The sequence below is a fragment of the Monomorium pharaonis genome, chromosome 3 (genome assembly GCF_013373865.1).
Source record: "Monomorium pharaonis isolate MP-MQ-018 chromosome 3, ASM1337386v2, whole genome shotgun sequence".
NCBI classification, from domain to species: domain Eukaryota; kingdom Metazoa; phylum Arthropoda; class Insecta; order Hymenoptera; family Formicidae; genus Monomorium; species Monomorium pharaonis.
Genome location: NC_050469.1, coordinates 27,164,549 through 27,186,081, shown reverse-complemented (window position 1 = coordinate 27,186,081; position 21,533 = coordinate 27,164,549). Strand labels below are relative to the sequence as shown.

Here is a 21,533-nt window from a genome sequence, read left to right as displayed (position 1 = left end):
TCACAATTACTATGATTTTCAGGGTAATTTTTAAGAGAAAATTCTCTTCGTGCAGAGAAAGAAAGAGAGAGAGAGATTAAGATCATTTTCATATACATATTTCATTCAATGTGGAAATTTTTAAATTAATTTCTCTACCATGAGACACATGTTACTAACGACGAGATACAATAATATTCAACGTAATGTAGTATTTACACGTAATTTATATATAATGCATCATAATGTATACATAATTTAATTACGGATAATTACACATGCCAACATTGCGTTCAACATTGTCGAATTGACAGATGAATGACGAACTCAAATGAGTCGTAGCTCGTTGCAAGTCGGATCTTGAACGCGGACGAGGAAGGAGGGTTCGTCGAGCTCTTAACCGATTTCGTTTCTTTTTTCCTCGCAATCGACCGTCTTGTTAACCGCGGACTCGCGGCCGATGCGTAAGTATATACGCGTCACGATACGCCGCGGGCTCGCGAGAATCAAAGCATCTGCTTTGTCACGACGAGCGTGATCCGCGTGTGCGCCTACGTTTTCCTTTTCTTTCTCTCCGTGCCGCTGACGACTCGCGCTTATCTCCCCTCACCCCGCGTTCCCCTCGCCGTCGTTTTTATCGCATTGTCAGTTTAGCACACAAGCCTCGTCCACGTACGCCACGCATGACGAACGCGGCGATATGACGCCGCTCGCTGTGCGTGACGTTTACGATCGGTGTCTTGAAACCGGCAGGTGTAGCCACGCATGTACGTCGCTCGTAAAAATTCAGTTTGCTTGCAGAGAGGCCTCCCCACGTTTCCCCTTACGTGCGCTTTCCTCCGTTCTCGCCGCGCCGGCTTGTCCGCGTTTGATGAGATAATAACGTTAACGCTTAAATATGTGCGCATGAAAACACCGGGCAATAGTTTGCGAAGCTTGACGGTATTTTATAATTACGGATACTTGATACAAGAGACACAGTATGTGTTCTTGGTATACATTGACTACAATATTGATTAGCAGAAGTATTTTTAACGTACATTGTGGAGAACAATGAAAGTATATTGAATAGGCTTGAAAATAATAAGTCTTTAGTTACATTTCTTTTTGTTGAATGTTTCAGCTTAAGGATGTTAATTATTATTAAAAGAATCGTGAGAGAGAGAGAGAGAGAGAGAGAGAGCATATAATTACGTGCAATTAAGGGATACGACCTGCATCTATGCGCGGCGTATCAGTACATTGGCACTACGAAGCGTATAATCAATTAAATTTTTATTGCTGTCTATTATAGCAAGAGTGATATCTGAAATACTGTTTACATTTAATTTAAAAAGAAACGGATTATATTAGCTAAAAGACACTAATTAAAAAATAATTAAGGAAAAAAGAGGAAGAAAGAGAGAGAGAGAGAAAAAGAAAAGAAGATAAATCGACCTCCCTAATGGTATTTCTCCAAAGAACGTAGTGTTTGCTCCTGACACCTTGAGATTAAAATAATGGGTCACACCCGTCTCGCTCAGGACATTCCAAACGATAATAATGACTCTCGCTCGATTGTCTCTTGTTATCTGCACTGTGAACCCATGCGCGCATGAATTTCCATAAGAGCATAAAAGATAAACGCGTAAGTGTCGTTGGCTAAAAAGCCTGGCGCGAATCCTGGCAGAATGCGCGACGTTACGCGCTTATGCTCACGGCGGCGTTATGCAAATCCGCGAAAATCAAATCGTCACCTCGGCACGGCAGACACGAGCGTTCGAGCGAGAGGGAGGGGCGGGAGGAGGGGAGGAAAGGGGGAAAAAAGGAAGAAACCGTGCGCGCGCGAAAGGATTGACTGTCTCTCATCTCGGCGACTAAACTAACGCGTTCGGGATGCGAGGTGCATAAATAAATTCCGCAGCCGAAGAGCGATGCGAGCCGCGAGTATCTCGCCGTGGCAACCCCGTATAGATCGCTTTTGCCATTACGGGACATCATGGGGCCGCCGACAAAAATAAACTCGCCTTGACAGAGACAGATCGCCTCGCTCATCCGCGAGTCCTATAACCGCGCGCGCGCGAGCGCGCGAGCGCGAATGCGCTTCGCGTCTCTTTCTCGCGCGATCGATAGATCGGAGCGGCCGGGGGAGAAACTTGGTTGCCGGAAACCTGGCGGCGAGTGGAATTGCGATTGTGCACCAGGATACGAGAATGTTCCGGTTCCTTTGGTCTTCTGGTTACATTCGCCGTCGCCGGTGTGCGCGTGTCCGCTCGTCCGTCCGTTTGTCCGTCTGTCCGACTGTCTGTCTGTCTGTCTGTCTGTCTGTCTGTCTGTCCGACCGTCCGTCCGTCCGTTCGTCCGTCCGTTGTCTGCCCCAGCGCACTTTGGACGAGTGCATCGCCGTCTGGCCCCGGCCAGAGAAGGGTCTTTGACCGATTATCACTTGGTCTTTATGGTCTTTGAGGTTCTTTTAAACCACCTCGCCGCTTCTCTGCTCCGTGTCCGTCTGCCCTCCTTCCCCCCCGTCCCTCCCTCCCCCCCCCGCGTATGTCCCCTCTCACCCTCGCCGTCGCCGCCGCTGGCGCCGACACGGCGTATACACGGGGACCGAAGGGAAGAAAATCGGCGAGACGAGGAAAGGTGCAAACGACCGACGAGGACGGGCGGCCATCGGAGGCGGGGGTAAACAACACCGTACACGTACCCGCGAGTATACCTTCGCACAATGCGAAAGCTTAATGCATCGCCGAGTGGCCACTCGTACGGCGCGGCGGTCATATTTCGCCGTCTCCTCGTCTCTACCTCGAGTTTTCGGCACGGCGACGAGCGAAGACTAAACTATGCTTATTATTATAACGAGCGACGATTTGGCAGTTAGCACTCTCTCACTTTCCGGACACATGCGCTACGCGCCATGCAGAATCCGAATGTGCAAAAGAAGATACAAGGGATCAGGGTTGAAAAGTAACGCGTTACTTGTAATCGTTACTTGTAAGTTAAATTAGTATTTTTATCTATCTTTAATAGCTTCGCGCATTTCTCTAGTATGCAAAAGTAATCTACGTCAGATTAAAGTTTACGTTGCAGTTAAATGAAATTATAAGTTTAATTTATATATTTTTATATTTTATATGATATGATATTAAATATTAAAAAGTATTTTGTTTTTATATTTTAAGATGCATTTTGATAGTTTGAAAGTCCATAGAATATAGAAAAGACTGAAGCTAGTTAAGAAAAACTATATAGGGATAAGTTAACCAACCCGAATAAGTTAACCAACCCATTCTTAATAACAATATTAATGTTTAATAAAAAAATTGAAATGGTTTTAATAAAATTTACGTTTGTGAGAGAATTACAATTAAATAATTTCTCTAAAGATAAGTCTAATAAAAAATGAAGATATTAATATAAATAATCGGAAATATTATAGATAAGTTAAAGTAAAATTCAAGAAAACCTATAATTTGAAAAGAAACTAGTTTAAACTTATAAATTTTGATATTGATTATTGAATAATGTAATCTTAATAATCTTATTAATATTTTACTTTTTAATATTACAGAAAAGTATTATAAAAAAAAAAAATAACGAATTATTAATCTTTAAGTAATGTTACTTTAATAAAGTAACATTTCCAATTCTGTAAAAGATATGCAAAATATATGAAATATGAAGAAAATTTAATAGATAAAGCGGTAAGAATTCAAAGCGGTAAAATCATCGATTTTACGAGGACGTCTGAGTTATGATATGCAAGAATGCAAGAAAATAGATTAGAAATTAAAAGATTTCGTAAGACCATTTTATAAGACGATATATAAGTCTATGGTATAGTTAATGATATTCTTAATATTCTAATTTCTCACGTATTAATACTCGTAGCGTAAAAAAAAAAATCGACCGCGCGCAGTCTCATTTTTCCCTAATAACGTTTGACATTTCGCTTACGCGGTGCAATGGCTGTGTCGGACTTGGTCAACGTATATTAGGTTGCACACGATAAATAACGGAAAGGCTTCGATCGGAAATAAAATGTGTGCGGTGTCGCCGTCGGAGCGTACTCTCCCTCTGGAAGAGTACCTCTGGATTCCTACGTCGGGCGTCACGAATTCATTAAGTAGCTAATTATTGAGGCCGATATCGCGCGCTTAAGCTCGACTCTGACGTCTTGGTCGCTAAATAAGGAATGGGGCGGGAGGGGGGATGTCGTGACACCGATACCGTAATTTCGCGAGGAACAAAGGGAGGAGGGTTGTGGAAAGACGTACGTTTAGAGGGATCGCCGTCGCGTAGATACGAAAACACGTGAGCGCGTATCGCCGCGCGGTATCTATTCCACGATTAACCCCGACTTCCACTCCCCCTCCCTCCCCCTCCTCGCTCCACTCCCATTAATTATTTTCACTGACCCAAAGCACGTCAGCATACGAGCGTATGTCAGCACATACGGACAGATATGTCTGTTCTTTCTTCTTTACGGAGCGGACAATCGACAGATTTAATTCGATCAATGCTACCCGAGATATTCCGCTTCAAATGCGATATGAATCATTATTACAAAAGTGACGTTTTGGAGTTCTAGCTACGTACGGATAAATACATCAATCGGGAAAAAGATGACGAGATCGATACGAATAAAAAACCTTTCTTTGGTCTTTTAATGTTTCTTGACTCTTTCTTTTTTTATTTTACACCCATACGTATATCAATTCGTTTATACATATATTAATTATTTTATTTGCTAGGAATTAATAAAGAAAACGTATTATTCTACTCAAATTGATTATTTTAATATTTAATTTATATTTTAATATAAAATATTTCGTAATAATGGTTTAGCAAATTCCCAAGTATTGATCGCTACCCACCGGTAAGTCACGAAAAATTTTTCAGTTATAGTAGGAATCGAAAACAAATTTTGAAATAAACTACGACTTTAAAGCCTTCAGCACACGATACGATTTTTCATACTAGATCGCATACGAGGCATCTTAATACGTGTCCTGATTGGCTCGGATGATTATGTCACCAATCGTAAGCCAATGAGGATACATAGTAAGACGCCTCGTATGCGATCTAGCATGAAAAATCGTTTCGTATGCCGAAGGCTTTACTTAAACTCCTTATACATGAAAATGACTCGCATCAATGTTGATATCTCTCTCTCTCTCTCTCTCTCTCTCTCTCTCTCAAAACTGTTATCAATAGAAATAGTAAATAAATGCATTCTTTATACCTTTGTACTCATGTTTAAAAAACTAAATTTATAAGCTTATATTTATAAAAAGATTAAATAAAATGCATGAGAAGAATAAAGTGATATAAATAATCAATTTATTCTCCCTCACTCGTTTATCATATTCCCTAAAAATAGAAGGGTCGCAGATATTTGTCGTTTTTTTTTATGAGTTGCGCTCTACATAAAAAATAAGTTTAAGAAACTCAAGCGTAGATTTATAAATTTAGATCTTTACAATGTGCCTTTTTAACAATATATTACATAATACGAAATACGTATAATACTCGTTACAGTATATCGTCATTCTTTACTCTTCTATTTATCTGTCAGTCGACGATGATCGAATAGGCGCGAATACAAGCGTCATCGTATTTCACGTAAGAATTTCGCCACCCCCGCGAAAGGTGCTGAGGTGCGCGAACTTTCAGCATACTCCAATGACGAAAGAGAGAGAGGGGGAGAGAAAGAGAGAGAGAGAGAGGGAGAGAGAGAGAGAGAAGGAGAGGGATACGATGCGGCGTGGAACGTACGACGCCGGAACGGAAAGGGGCGGAAAGCAACGAGCGCCGCCGAGACGAGACGAGACGCGACGAGGAAAGACGATGAGGGCCGACGAGGGTCGCGCACCGCGGCGCTGAACGCAGTGCCATCCGATAGGCAGCACCGCTTGCTCCGCGGATCTTCGGTTCGCTCCGGGTTCGAGCTCTCTCTGCGCTCGTTCAAGCTTCGCCACGCTCGTCACCTCTCTCTCTCTTTTTCTCTCTTTCTTTTCTATATTCTGTTCTCTTCTCTCAAGCATTTTCATTCTTCCTCTATCTCTCTCTCTGTCTATCTTTTTCTCTCTCTCCGTGTCTCAATACCGCTAGTATCGGCGTGGCGCGGCCGCGGCAGCCGCGACGACGACAACGAAGGAAAAGTCGAAGTCACCGCGGGTGGAAAACGCGGGACGCGTGCAGCGAGAACACATCGCTTCGCGTGTGTCCGGCGGCCGCGTGTGTACGCGCAGCAGGCCTATACATACGTAGTGTGAGCGAGCGCCCGGCGTGCCGTCCGCTCGCTGCATCGGCGAGCGTGCACACGTCGTCATTCTTCGTCGCGCTCGTCGCAGAGAGGAGGCTCCCTTCTCCCCCGACCTGGATGCGCGGCAATCTGTATGGTGCGTGTGTGTCTACCTTCTTTCTCCCTCTGCCTGCGTCTATCTGCATCTACCTATTTATTTATCTGACCGTCTGTCTGCATTCACGCTCGTCTCTTGCTCTCCTTCTCTCACACTCTTTCTCCCTCTCTCTCGCTCGCTCTCTGTCTGCTTTTATCTGTGTCTTTGTCGCGCATGCTCCCCCTCTCTCTCTCTCTCTTTCTCTCTTCCTCCCTCCCTCTCCCTCCCTCCCTCCCTCTCTCTCCCTTTCTCCCTCCCGTCTGTCCTCTTTCGTTCGTTGATCCTACTCCGTTGCATATCGTAGCGTCTGCATCTCGCGATCCGGACGCTTCGCAACGTGGCGTCGAGTGAATCGGTTTACGAGATGTCGGCTCTCTCCCTCTCTTTCTCTCTCTCTCTCTCTCTCTCTCTCTCTCTCTCTCTCTCTCTTCCTCCCGTCGCCGACTCTAGAACCTGCTTTTCTGCGCGTATGCAAAAGATGCTCGTTCTCAGAACGCAACGTGGAGACGCAGCATGGCCGCCTCTAGCATGAAACAAATCGTGGCCCCTCCGGCCGGTGTCCACGTTATGTTCGTATTCGCCATTTCATCTTCTAGCTCTGACGCTGCATCCCTCTTCCTCTCACGCTTTTCTCCGCGTCTACCTTTCTCTCTTTGAGTTTCTCTCTGTGAGTTTGTAAATTTTATGTGTGTACATATTCTACAATAGATTTTATATTCTTTGTGTGTGCGTGTGTGTGTGTGTGTGTGTGTATATATGTGTGTGTATCCACACATCACATAAAAAATATATATAGCTGTCGTGCGCCCATCATTTCTTCTTGCAGCGTCGCGAAGCTTTCGCTCTCGCACTTCATTCGCGCGTGTTGATCTCGCTTGTTTTTATGTTGCGTCTCTGTTGCGCGAACGTGCAACTTTTCCTTTCGCTTTTGCTCTCCCTCTTTTCCTATTCTCCTTCTTCCTCTTTCCATTCTCTCTCTTCGTGGCAGCTCTTCTATCTCTCTTTCTCTCTCGCCCTCTCTCCCTCCTTCGCTCTCTCTCCCGTATCGTTCGTCGGAACACAAATAAAGTCTTTCTCTCTCTCTTTCTCCCTTCATTCCGCAAAGAGAGGGTTCTCGCGCTCTCTCTTTCTCTCTCTTTCTCCCTTCCTCTTCCTCCCCCCAACGGCTTTTTCTTCCCTCTCCCTTCCCTTTCTACATTAGTTTCTCGTTCGTGTCCCCTGATCGTGTGTTTCATTCGAAAATAGAACGTCAGCGCGCGTGCCGCGCACGCATTTTTGCCGCGAAAACAGCGAATTCCCGCTCGCGGGCGCGCTCGCTCTTGCCATATACCCGCTTGAGCGTGCGAGCGTGCGTACCCCTGAAACGCGCGTCCTGAACTCGCATTTTGCGAGAGTTATGCGACCACCTCCTCGTAGCGAGTTCGCACGCGTGCACTCACGCGCCAGCTGGGCGCGTCCCTTCCTCTCTCCTCCCCCTCTCCCTCTTCGTCTCGATCGCCTCGCGTATTAATCTCGCAGAAATCGCGAGAGGCCTTCACGTAACCCGTGCGGATGAGCGTTTTAATGAGGGTCGTCGTTAATGCCGACGATAATGCGCTGGGGCACGCGAGCTACAGCTAATTCGAATTCGTCAGCTCTTAGGAGGGATTTTTCGTCATCTTTAGGACGATCTTCGATCTTATCGTGATGAAATTATTATGTTATAATGATTAATGATTGTCTCTTAATGCCTTTGAAAAATTTTTTCGAGTAAACCGTGGCTCTCGTATATCTGGGATAAAAGTCAAATTTATTGTAATTAAATACTTAATTTATTGTAATAAAATACTATTGAGTTACAAATTATCGAAAAAGCTTCGCGAATAATCGTAATTAATTGAAGGTAGATTTAAATATGACTAGAATTCCATATAACATTAACCAACATATCTGTACGTCATGGCGAATACGTCTATAAATATAAGTAGCGATATATCGCGTTTGAAATCCAATTTTATTTTTCATGAATACGTAAAGTGTATTCTTCCTCTACGTTGTCGAATTTACAATTTCGCGAAAATGACTTTAAAAAAAAGAACCGAAAAATTTTTTTTCCCCCCAGTGCGACCCGGAAAAAAATATTTTCCCCAAATCAATCGCACGAATCGCCGGACGGTCCGTTCGATTTACAAATCGAAGGTAAAGCAATTGATTCGCTTGTCCAATTCGGCGGATCGAAAATCAAATTCCGAGTCGAGTTATCTGCCGGTCGCGATGGGATAAAACGCGTCACGTAACACAAAGGTGAACGCCTGTCCTCCCGTCGTCGAGTAGAAGCGCGTGGCAGACGCGCGACGATATTTTGGCGGGAGAGTCGTAAAAATAGTGCCTCCGCGGTTTCCTTCCTTCAGCTACGGGACTATAATTAGCAGGTATTTCGCGTTTTACGTACGGCAGATACACGCGTACATATTCACGCGAGCGAGCAAGCGGAGAGAGAGAGAAAGAGAGAGAGCGCGTGCGTGCGTGATCTCTCGTTCGTTGAGACGATCAATCGGCCGCGTGGCGCAACGCGCGAGCATGTTCGCCGAGACGCACACCGTGCGAAAAGTCCAATCGTTATCAACCACGGCACGGTTACACGAATCTCGCATTAGACGGAGGGAGCCGCTTAGAGAACGAGACCCGGTCTTTCTCGCGGTCCCTACCATGCCGACCCTCCGCCACTAGGAATTTGTTATTCGAAGCGATAGCGGAGAGTGTGTCTCGTGACCTCACTATGGAACTTTGAGGTGGAATTTTGAGAACGTCTTCTCCCCCACCAAGGAATCTCGAGATCTTCGGTTAGTCGAAATTAAAGACACTTATCCAATTTGTTTAGCAATATTGACGATATTAAAAATAAGCGACAGTTTTGAAATTAAACTTTGCCTCGTGATTTTTACGGAAAGTCGCACAATAAAATTCTTTTAAATATAATCAATTCAAGATACTTTTAGTTTGTCATAAATGTATAAATTGCTGTATGTACAAATTTATTTATATAAGTTAAAGGTGAGATTAACAATTACCAACTAAGCACAAACAGGATTTCTTTGTAATTTATATTTAAATGACAAAACTATTAGCACATTCGTTACATTGAACGATTTAAAAACTATCGTTATCGCTTTTGTACGCGATATGAATATGCAAAATGTATGGGAGTTTTTCAACGAAAAGAGAAAAATTTCTTTTCGGTAAAGTGTCCCGCTCTCTTCGAAAATAATCTTGATATTATCGATTGCATGCCCAGTTTCTCGGTGTTCGATATGATTTTTGCGGGCGTGTCGTAGCGACGATGACGATGATCGCGACGACATCACTGATGACGACTGTGCGACCCGGCGGGCAACGGCGGCACCGTCGAGACACAACCGATCGGGCACAACAATGTCCGCGCGGCGCGTGCTCATAAAAATAGCATTTTCGCGGTTTCTCCCTCCTTACGGCTATACTTAGCCCCGGGCACCGGTGTCCCTCGGCGTAGTAAACAAATTTCAGGAGGGTCGACCCTCGTGTAACGAGAAGCGCCGTCCATATATTCCTCACTCTCGCTCGCCCGTCGTCTATTCTTTTTTTTTTTTCTTTTCAGCGCGTGTCTTAAATATTTTTAGAGGTGGCTCTGCGTGTGAATTTTTGTCGGTTCAAGAAAATATTCCACATATATATATAATTATGTCATAGCGTACGCGAGGCGCTATCCCAAATTCGTTTACTCTTCCTTTTAATATTGGAGGCTGAATTTGGAGAGACCCGAAGAGATTAAGTTTCCACGTTAAATTCCGCGTAAATTCTATTTCGAACAATGTATTTTATCATTCTCTTGGAAATTTCTCTTGGAAACTCCGGGATAACGTGGAAAAACAATCGATTGAAAGTAATAAGATGTTACCGAGTCAAATTTCAAGATTATAAGCTGAATTTTAACTAATTTCAAATGCAGTTTACTTTAATAGTTATTTGGAGCTTAACAGCTATACCCTCGATCTCCTCTCTCTCTCTCTCTCTCTCTCTCTCTCTCTCTCTCTCTCTCTCTCTCTCTCTCTCATTTCCCTTTATATTTCCTCCGTTACACTTTTAGATCAGTCACTCCCATCTAGACGCTCGTATTTCTGTGTTTCTTCGCTCTATGCAGATGGCTTGCCATGTCACCTTTATTATGCCCAGGGATTAGTTATTTAAGCTATTTTGCTGGTAGCGGGAACAAACGGTGCATAAGCATTTGAAATATAAAGCACGCGAAAGCAGTCGATTCTTTCCGATGCATTTCCAGAATCGGAGCGTTGATTAATGAATGGAGGATCGAAAATGCGGTACCTATTAGAGATAAAAACCAAAAATCGCGAGTTTGCTGTATTGAGATAATGTAATGATACTCGGTGACGTATAAATGAAACTTACCGGTTTCAGGTGATATTTTTACAGTATAATGTGAATAAAAAGATATATAAGAATAATTGATGCGAATTATAATGTAAAAATAATTACCGATTTCTTTGGTGAACTTTTATAGTGATTATTTTAACATCTGTTTTTTTTCCCCTCAAGATTAATTCTCTGGTGAGTCTTAAACGAAATTGTATGTTTGATATTTACATTGGGAGACACGCATGCACTGCTATATCCATACTCTTGCGCTCGTTATTGGACTGTTTAACCCTTCTATTCCCGATGGGATAATTGCGTCCCGTGAATAATTGGCGGCAAATGATACACGTGAACTTGGTATTGAGGTTATGTTAACATCTCACGTTAACTAACTCGGGCAAATTACCAGACACCGCGAAAATTTCATAAATATGTAAAATTCCTTGAATATTTAATTTTTCACTATTTTTTATATCTCATAATTTTTAATCTCATAATCAAATTCTATTGAAATTTTTGAGTGTAATTAAAGGGAGGAATAGAGTTTTGTTACTTCTTAACTTAATTTGTAAAATACATTAAATTTATATTTGTACAACAAAAAATTAAAATACAAATAAAAATAAAAATTTGTTTATATAACTATTAAATAAAATAAACTAATTTGTAAAGTGATTTGTAATTGTAAAGTGTTAAATTGAGAAACCATCGAAGGATAAAGAGGACGCTAAAAATGTGCGTTTCTGACGACAAAATACCTGTTAGACCAGGTATCGAATAGAAAGGTCTATCGATCTAGCTAATGTTAAGGTGCGAAATCCCTCGTTTGTTTCAGATTGCACTGTGATCCTCTGAACGCTATTTGGACAGCGTCTGCAGGCAGCGAGGACGCGGAGGAGGAAGCGGAGGCGTGAAGAAGAGCGCGAGCGGAAAGATGCCGCGTGACTTTGCAGCCGGGCAACGGCGATGCGCCGAGCGTCGTCGGGACGCGAGTCGCGGCGCCGGCTGTTCACGGGGTGCGCGATGATGGCGGAATGCCCGTGGACAGGGTGCACAGGTTCGTCCGGCCCGTCGATCGAGTACACGGTGAAATCGATCGCCTATCACGGCGGTCAACTCGTCGAGCGCAACAGGGGCAGCAGCAGCACGTGTCTGGGACGCGCGACGGGATAATAAATGCCAAAACGGCACGACGCCGGCACGAGCCGAGGTGGATCAAACGTGGGGACGCGAGATACAATCGTCGAATGCGGACAGGTGCTCGGGGAGGACCGCTGGATCGCGTGGTTGCATGTAAATCGCGAGGAGGCAGAAGACGAGGAGGAGGAGGAGGAGGAGGAGGAAGAGGAAGAGAAAGAGACGGAGGAGGCGGAGGAAGCGAAAGAGGAGGAGGAGGAGGAAGAGAAGACAAAGGACCACGACAAAGTGCTGCGGATCGCGGACAGCCGGACTGAACGGCCGCCTCGCGGATTCTCATCGCACGGCAGGGGGTAGCGGGAGCCACCACGGGGGCGGGGGTGGGCTTGCCCCTGCTTCTTCTCGTTGTTGCTCTTCTCGACGATCTCACGCACGCGACGACGGCCGCGTCGCCGGTGGTACTCGAGCCGTTGAATAGCGTCTATCACCCGGCTGCTGACGCTACTACGTACGTTTACCTGCCTACGTCGCGATCGCCCGACTATTTCGCGCCGAAACGCGTCTCCGGTATCATTAACGGCGTCGCGAATCGAGGAACTCTGGATCATCTTACATTGGCGACGCGCCTTTCACCTTCGTCACCATCCTTGGCATCACCTCTGTCGTTAACGTCGCCGTTATTGTTGACGCCGCCGCCGCCGTCATCGTCGTCGTCGTCGCTGCCGTCGCCTCCGACGTTATCGAGATCGTCGCCGCCTTCAACGCCTCTGAATACCGCCGCCGTCGTCGTCAGACATCAAGATCTCGCCGGCCTGACGGCGAGTCGTGACAACGAGAACGAAGAGACCGCAGCGCGACGAGGAAGAGCGAGGCGAGTGCCGATAAGCAAGAGATCGAAGCTGAAAGATCAACCCTCCCCGAACTTTATCGACCCCTGGCCGGAGGCATGGCGACGTGTTAACGAACACCCTCCGCAATCTCGCAAAGTGGAACCCGTACCGTCGTCGATCCACGAAGGGATTCGCCCTGCCGTCCAGACTTTCACTCCGCTGTTAGAGCCCGTCTTCAAGTTTGGGGAATCGATATTACGCCCGGAGAGCTCCCTGCGAGATATCCTACTTCGCGAAAGTGCTTCGAAGACAACCGCGACGACGGCGACGGCGGCGTTGGCGACGAGAACGATTACGCGGAACATCGCGTATCTCAACGGCGGTGCGACTCGACGAGCTGGAAGCACCGTGCACGAGAAGAATGACGTCAGGAGAGTGACCGGGGACCGAGCGGAAGGTGATAAGAGCGGAAAGCGGTTGGTGCTCGTGGGAAACGAGGATAATGGTGCGGTCGTAGTTGGTGGTGGTAGTGTCATCGAGTGGACCACGACAACAGCCGCCGGGCCGATGTCATCGTCGCGGTCGGCGTTCTCCGGAGACGATGTGCAGGTGGCCGAGCGTGTAAGGGTGCGCGCGAGTTCTGAGCGAAGCTCATTGAAAGGTGAGGAAGACGACGAGCAGCAGCAGCAGCAGCAGCAACAAAACAAAGTCGTCATCGCGCGTGATAACGAAGATTCGTTTGCATCGTCGACGACCACGACGACGACAACGACGACGACGACGACGACGCAGCATCCACCACTGACTCAAGACACCTCTATGGAAGCACGTGAGTATTAAATCTTAATTAGATGAACCTCTTACTTAATATTGAAAGGACATAAAATAAACCGATAAACTAAATTTTCAAAAATAAAAGGAAAATTGTTTTTTTGTATAAAAATTCTATTTCAGGAATAAAAGATTTTCTCCATAAAAATCCAAAATATACAATATATTATTTTTTGTAATGTATTATAGAACATTTCTTTAAAATTTTCTTTAATTGGAAAATTTTATTCTTACGGTGCAAAAGTACTTTATTGACTCAATCATAAGTACTTATTTGACTATTTTTCTACCTTTTATTTAATGTAATTTAAAAAATATCTCAAAATTCATGAATATACTTTCAAATTTCTAGAACAAATGTCTCTACTCCTTTTTGAAAAAAAAAACAAAGTTTATAGTATAATTTGATTATTTTTAAACTTTCGAGGAACTGCATTAGATAGAGATCGGTCGGACACGAAATACCCAGCATTGGGTCTTAAGATAATATACACAGACTAAAGTGTACACACATTATGAAATCATATACTTTGAACAGTGAGTGGACTATTTATATTTGAAATAATTAGACATAAAATCTCTTCAAACAATTCTGTAAATCGAATATTTACCACTTAATTTGCTATATCTTTATATACATTTGTTGAACATTAAAATATTTGAAATTATGTATTTATGTTGATGAAAAATATTGTAATCGCGAATATGCAAACTTTCGCGTCAGCAATGAGTTTGATAAAAATTATGAAGCATTCGCTCCGTTTATTTATAACATGAGTAAAAAAAAACATAAAATTAAAAAACATGAGAAACGTTCTTCGTGAGACTTTGCTATTCTATACAAAGCAATAAGGCGATCTCTCGCTTTTGATCCCTTAAATGCATCTGAATGAGACTCGCGCGCACATCCTTTCGCTGGTTTACCGCCTTGCTAAAATCCCTCTGGATCACCGGCTCGCATGCGAATAGCGCCGTGCTCGTTTTGCCATGCTCGAGCCCATGTTTACAGGAACCGCAGGATCTTCGGTCAGAGTTATTTTTAACTATTCCAACCGTGCGCGCGGGCCACCTTCCCCATTCCGGTCCTCCCTTGCGCTCCTTTTTATTTGTTTTGTATCTTCTTGTGCATCACCTCACGCTACCTTTCGTTTACGACGACCAGAACAGAAATCGGAGCACTGCTCACGTCCGTATTTTCGGCCGGACCGAAAAAAGGAAGGCAATTTCTTCGAATTTACTCATCTCTTTTTCTCCCTTTTTTTTCTTTGTTTCACAAATAAGCTCCGTTTTGTTTTTCCACCCTCTTCATCGTGAAAAAGTTCTTTCTCTCGCGTATAATAAAGACTTAGACTTCGTTTCTCATTAGCTTTATTCGTTGTGTATTAAATCTTTGAAATGAAAAAATAACAAATAATAATTATGTTTCCTAATTCTTTTATTATTATAAATACTTTTGTCAATAATGACATTAAACAGATATTATTATACAATATATCAGCTTAGTAAATGTTATTTTCGAGGTAAAGAGCGAAAGAAATTTTCCACAGTAAAATCTGTTTTATGCATAAACGCGATGAATTTATCATCCGCCATCACAGGTCAGATTAGGATTAAAATAAATGTACCATAAAGATTAGTGCCAATGGAAGAGATAGAAATAAAAAAGAAAGAAAGAAAGAAAGAGAGGGTTGATACAGGACAGGGCCGCACGGTTCGCGTGTTTTGTCTCGTGTTTTTGATTACGTCTGGCTACGTACATGAGTCGTGACTATGCGTACAAATCAGTCGATTAGTCTTTCATGCACCGACCGACCGTACTTTTTTCTATTTCTTCTTACCCCTTTTATATTCTATCACGCCTGTGTCGTCCCCCTTTCTCCCTCCACACGTGCGAATTATACAGCATAATACCGGGCAACTGCGACGGTGAAGATGACAATTGAATCCTCGTCACCGACAGCGACTATGTAAACTTAACTTTCGTTTCACGTACGAAAGGTAAAGAATTGAAGCTTGAGTAATTCATCGTTAAACCTTAAGATCGATGTTTTCTTTATTCAAATTAACTGCAATGGGATGTTTCATTACTACTAGCAAAATCTTTGCTGTAACGTTTTAAAGGAACATTTTACTTTGTTAGATCCGATAAAAGAGATCTGTTCTTAAGAATCTTTTTTACGAGAAAATTATTAAGACAATTGAAATCCAACTGTTTGTAGAAATTTATTGGTTCTTGTAGATTATAATTATTATGATTTTGTAGATTATCTTTTATTATCGCAAACTGTTTAGTGGATGATGTATAGATGATGTTAAATTGAGAACTGTTGATCTCTTTTATAAAAGTGATTGAGAGCTTGATTAACTTGAAACTTGAACCGACTGAATTACAATCAACATTAAAAATTTTTTGGTTAATCAGTAACTCTCAATCACTTTCGCAGAAATCAATAATTCCCATTTATACCTCGAATAATAATAATAAGAGATACTATACGGAAGATACCAACAAATATTTCTACAAAAAAATTGTATTTTAATTGCATTAATATTTTTCTCTAAAAGAATTCTTGAAATTCTTTTTCGGATCTAATAACAACGTAGAATATCTCATTAATTCACGATTCATATGTCATAATTTTAACAAGCAAATAACGCATTGTTTTCTTTCGAGCTCTTCGTTACATTTTGTGGCCTCTGATATATGTCGAATGAATAATTACGAAAGTACTGCCATTTTGCGTCTAGATGATCGTAAACGACAAGATAAAAATATATTGGTTACAATTTATTTATATCTACGAATATGGAATTTGTATCATCACATCAATTTAATTATCTGTGTGAATAAAACCTTCCGATGTTTGTCAACGAATTTTTACTTTAACGATTCCGACCGATTCCCGCGTTGAAATACACGCTGTCCGTACATTTGTATCATTACTTAACGCGTTTATTTCCGTGCTCCTGCAAGAGAGCGCAGAGTCGTCCTTCTCTTTTACGATCTAATTCGTGATCTGGACAGTTCCCAACGATGAGTTCTCGTGACTGCGCGATGCCCAGTATACCCGGTATAAGAGGAATGACTAAATGGTCTGAGTAACCGGTCAGGCATCCCAAAACTCGCGATTTATTTTCGTATCCCTAGAAAAGAACTGACGCACCGGTGGAGAGAAAGTACTGTTCTCGTTGTATGAATTCAAAGAAATACCCCGGCGAATAAGCCTGTATTCTTTACGAAAATCCACCGAAAAGGCTAATTTTAGCTATTACAACCATATTTTCTTTCCGTATATTAGATTATTAGAATTCGTATAATCAATACACCAATAGATTTAGTAAGAACTATTGAGTATCTCTTTAATGTTTTAATCAATACTAATGTACCTAATGTCTTCTTTTTTTTTTAATATGAATTCGCGCTGTAGTTTTTAGAGAGGAGATAAAAATTTCGTGATTTGTGATGCCATATCTGAAATCATTTTAGAAAAAGTGTTCTGTGCGAATTGAAAAATTAGAGAATTATATCTCCCTACGGAGACGTAGAAGGACGAGAAATTTAACCGAGCGATCGACTAGGCAATTTCCATCGGTCCTTGGCTGGCTATGTCGCGCTCATGTTACGACATATATTTCCGAGATTCGAGGCCGGTACGATGCGTTAAGGGTGGTGGAAACGGCAGCCGGTAGGTTACCGCAGAACAGGGCAAAGGGGGCCCTGCGGGCGAAGAGCGAAAGGGCTTCGTCGCTATGGAAACCCTGGCTCTTCGACTACTGTGGGGTGCCTCAAGTTTTTTACGGCCCCGAACGATCGTAGGGTCGAGACTCTAAAAATCGTTACACAGACCTAGATACTCGCCACCTCGCCCCTCCCTTTCCCTTCCCCTCCTCCTCACCTCGAGACGGCCGCCCTGTAACACCCGCCACCCTTCCGGTCACGGACCTTACGCAATAACGTTTCCGCTCTACGTTGTTTCACTAATTGTTATCGAACAATCTTTTACGGGTATTAGATATGTAATTATGTTTTAAATATCCTGCGTTAAAGATATTTATATCTCGCGTCTCGTTCAAAAGCGAGAGATCGCCTTATTGCTTTGCCGAGACTATTCGGTATTGACAATGAGATATCTAAGAATGATTCATTTTTAACGAGAAGATTGTTTTAGATGCGATTACTTCTTGCGCAGCAATTTCTTATCTCACTAGACTTCGGCACTTCGATAAAATATGCATGCATTGCGAGTTATTTTAGCTCCATGAATATCTCGTCTTTACTACAGAGAGATTCAAGAATATCTTACAATATTTTCTAATTATGTACGTAGTTTAACAATTTTACAATTAACTCGACGAAAGTAGACTGTAAATATTTTGTAACTTTTAAATTATCTTAGGAAATAGTTGACTAATAATGCGATTTATTTTTACCAAATTTTTAATTGTTTCTAATGTGAACTTTACATAAATTTTAAAGACTTTAATTTTATATATTCTTCTAAAAAAAGATTTTACTTTCTCTAATCAAAATAATAAAATTGAATTAATAATTACCCTTAGTTAACTAAAATTGAATTGCGTTTGTAAATCAATTCCTCGTTATTTGCCAAATGTTGGTTAACAAATTTTTCCTCGAATTCTCTTTCACGTGCTCTGCTCTTCGTAGAGGACGTTCGCAAACCGACAGAGCTCGCGATACGTTGCCGTCGGTCGTATTTGCGCACGGCGCTGGGCAGAAAGGGCAGGAGAAACGATGTAAAGCCCCTGGTGCTCTTGGCACCCTCCACTATGGTTCCTAGCGAAGGGAGTGGCGCGACGAGGGGGCGATAGCAAAGCTACGAGCGAGCGAACGAGCGAGTTCACTTCGAACTATAAAGTATTGACTTGCCCCGTTGTATGGAGAGTACTGTAAGCACCGTGTCTATAATGTTGGCAGACGGCTCTCGGGATTCGCCTCCGTCCGGAAGGAATAACGCGACTTCCGGGAGCGAGGAAGTAAATTTTACCGTGCAACCATCCGAACCGTGGAGCTTTACGCGAAAAACCTGAATACGTAAAATACCGCTTGCGAAAGATCATGACGCGTAGGGAAAGATGGTGTACCTTTCACCAATTTTGACATTTTTCATTGTGCACATTTTATTCTGCTGCTTAAAAACAATTTTTTAATATTTTTTTTTTTTTTTAATATTGACATTTTGATATATATTTTTTGTAGATGTAAATTGTTATTGCTTGTAAATGTTTTTACTATTAAAAAATTAAATTCTGATTAAAGATATACGATACAAGGATACACATAATGTACCCTTAATCAATTAATATACGTATAAAAAGTGTGTATAAAGAGAAAAGTTAAGATAATTTCATTATTTTTTATATTTCTTAAACATTTTGCATAAAGTTTTATGTAATATATATGAAAAGTAAACCTGAACAAAATAATAGTAAGGACAATAGAACAATTTTGTATTATAAATTCAATTTTGCGTAAAATTTTTCCTTCTATCTCTTTCTGTTTATTTTCTATCTTTTTATTAATTTTATAAATTGTAGATCAAGATTGACAGTGTTGAATTTTAAACAATTTTTTTGTAAATACTTAACGACATAGACGATTCAAGTATAAAATGGAATGTAAATACAATATGTGCAATACTGAAAAATTAGAATCACTTTGAAATTAAGAAAACTCTACTATTTTTTATAACAGGACATAGTTCTTTTTATTATGAAAATTGTTGGTTCTAAAGCACTTTCGTAGTCAAACTGCGAACTATTTTTTTTTTACTTTTACAAATATCCAGTAAATAGCTTCACAGGATAACATGGTCAAAGGTAAAACAGATCAAAGAGGAACACCACCTTTCCCTACCAATTTTAACTTTTTGTTCCAACCTCAGGCCCGTTATTCCTAAATTATGAAAAAAATTATTTCATCAAAATATCAGTTTTTTCTTATTACTTAATATACTCACTTTTATATTGCTCAATATAAAAAAAATGCAATATGAAAACTGAAGATAATTTTATAGGAGTAGATACTAGAAATAAATGCCGGAGGAGTCAATTATATATGATATTGTTCTGATTTTTCTCTTTACGAAGGGCTCCATTGTTGCACCTTCCGCAACAACGCGAACGCCGGAAAGTATTCGGATATTGACAGCTTCTCCGTGCGCGCGGCAATTACACGCAACGGTAGTTTTGAGAGAACACAGAGACGCGAACGACCGACAGACTAAACAAAAATAACCGATCGCGGCGTGTTCGTCGCATATGCACGTGCAAAGGACGTCTGGTGTGTGTGCAATATCAGGCGGTGAAGTAGCGGAAGTATATGGCGCGCTGTAAACAACTGAGAGACCTAACCGGGCTTATCGGGCTATCCATATTTATCGTCGATACTGTGATATTAATACTATCCTCCAACATATATACATATATAGAGAGTTAAAGTATCAAGGAACTGCTGTCGATGCTGCACGAAGCAGTTTTGAGATTGTTTATTGAAGAGATATCTCTCATCCTGTCGATTGACATAAGATGTTAGCGTGTTAATAATGGCTTGGGTTGCTAAATTCGACTGAAATGATTAGATCAGCTTTTTCTCGAGCAAATCGCTTTGTAAGCTGAATGTAATCTCCGATGGTATTGATCCGTATTCGTGCTCCATTTATCATTAACAATAAGTACTGCTTTCTATAATTTTTAGAACGCGATAATATTTAGTAACACGAATAATTACGTAAAAGAAAATAAATTATGAGATAATTTAATTTGTTTTTAATACAAGATAATGTAACAATTATTTTTGCCGTATATTTTTGTATTTCTGTTTTATAATAATTGCCAACTAATTTATCTCTTAATATGCTTCCTGCAAATGCATCTATATTATGCGTCTATATTACTAAACAAGTTCTCTCTATTTTTTATATCTGTGATATACTCTCAGTATTTTGCTCAAAGTCATGCTTTATTCATGCGGAATCAATTTCAAATGGTGCTCCGCAAAAATGAAAAGCGCCTGTCACATTAATTCCGCGACATGTTCTCTTCGAGTAGAAGTGACATTTTCGTGGCGTCAATTCGTGCCACGCATTCATAATTATATCACCGAGTAAATATTCCATTGCACATCGAAATTAAGGCAAAATAATTTTTAATGTAATACGTGTGACCCCGAATAATATTTGTACAATGTTTTTTAAAACACTAAATTATTTATACATATAAATAATGCTGTTTTACTAAGTTACTTTTTGTAGAAGAAAAAATCGTTTTTAGTTTATAAACATTTGTTAATATGAACAATACAAGAAAATATATTTTTATTTTTTTGCCGAATTTCATTTTTTTAAAACATTGAGATAATAAATGTAGAATATGCAGATAAATTATAAATGGGGAAAAATTGAAATAGATTTGATAGAAATATTTATTAAAAAAAAGATCTATCTACAGCATAACAGTACTATTTGATTAAGTATTTTGGGTATATAGTAAAAAGCAAATAATAGTGAAAATTTACGTATGCATTAATATACGTTTACTTCAAATAAGATATTTATTATTCCGATATGTTATATGGATAAATGATAATTTCTCTATTTTATATTTATGTATTAATTTTTATATCTCAAAAAATTAAAATAGAAAAATAAGATTAAAATTTCAAAAGCACATTTTATATATATATATATATGTATATATATACATATATATATATATATTATTTATTATAGACTTATATTTATACTAGACAAAATACTTATTGTAAATAGTATTTTTTAGATACATACTTTAAATAATTATTTTTATTACTATTTTTTAATATCTAATTATTTCCTCTGAATTGCACATTGTGATTAATGACCAATTGATTAGCAGAATTAAATTCGTGTCAAAAACACATCTTACTTTATGAGAATACATTTTATTACGATTGTAAAACTTATTATTGTTGAAGCGGTAGAGATCT

The 21,533-nt window shown here is 40.8% G+C and overlaps 1 protein-coding gene and 1 non-coding gene across 2 annotated transcripts in view; one reads left to right on the top strand and one right to left on the bottom strand.

Moving 5' to 3' along the window:
• LOC105831316 overlaps positions 1-21,533 on the bottom strand; it is a 71,428-nt gene that overhangs the window by 38,131 nt on the left and 11,764 nt on the right. The window lies entirely within an intron of this gene.
• Positions 12,209-21,533, top strand: part of LOC105829083 (mitochondrial distribution and morphology protein 34) — a 77,350-nt gene continuing 68,025 nt past the window's right edge. Inside the window, exon 1 of the mRNA XM_036284410.1 lies at positions 12,209-13,547. Coding sequence (XP_036140303.1) covers positions 13,286-13,547 — 262 coding nt within the window. The 5' untranslated portion in view covers positions 12,209-13,285. The remainder of the gene's footprint in view (positions 13,548-21,533) is intronic.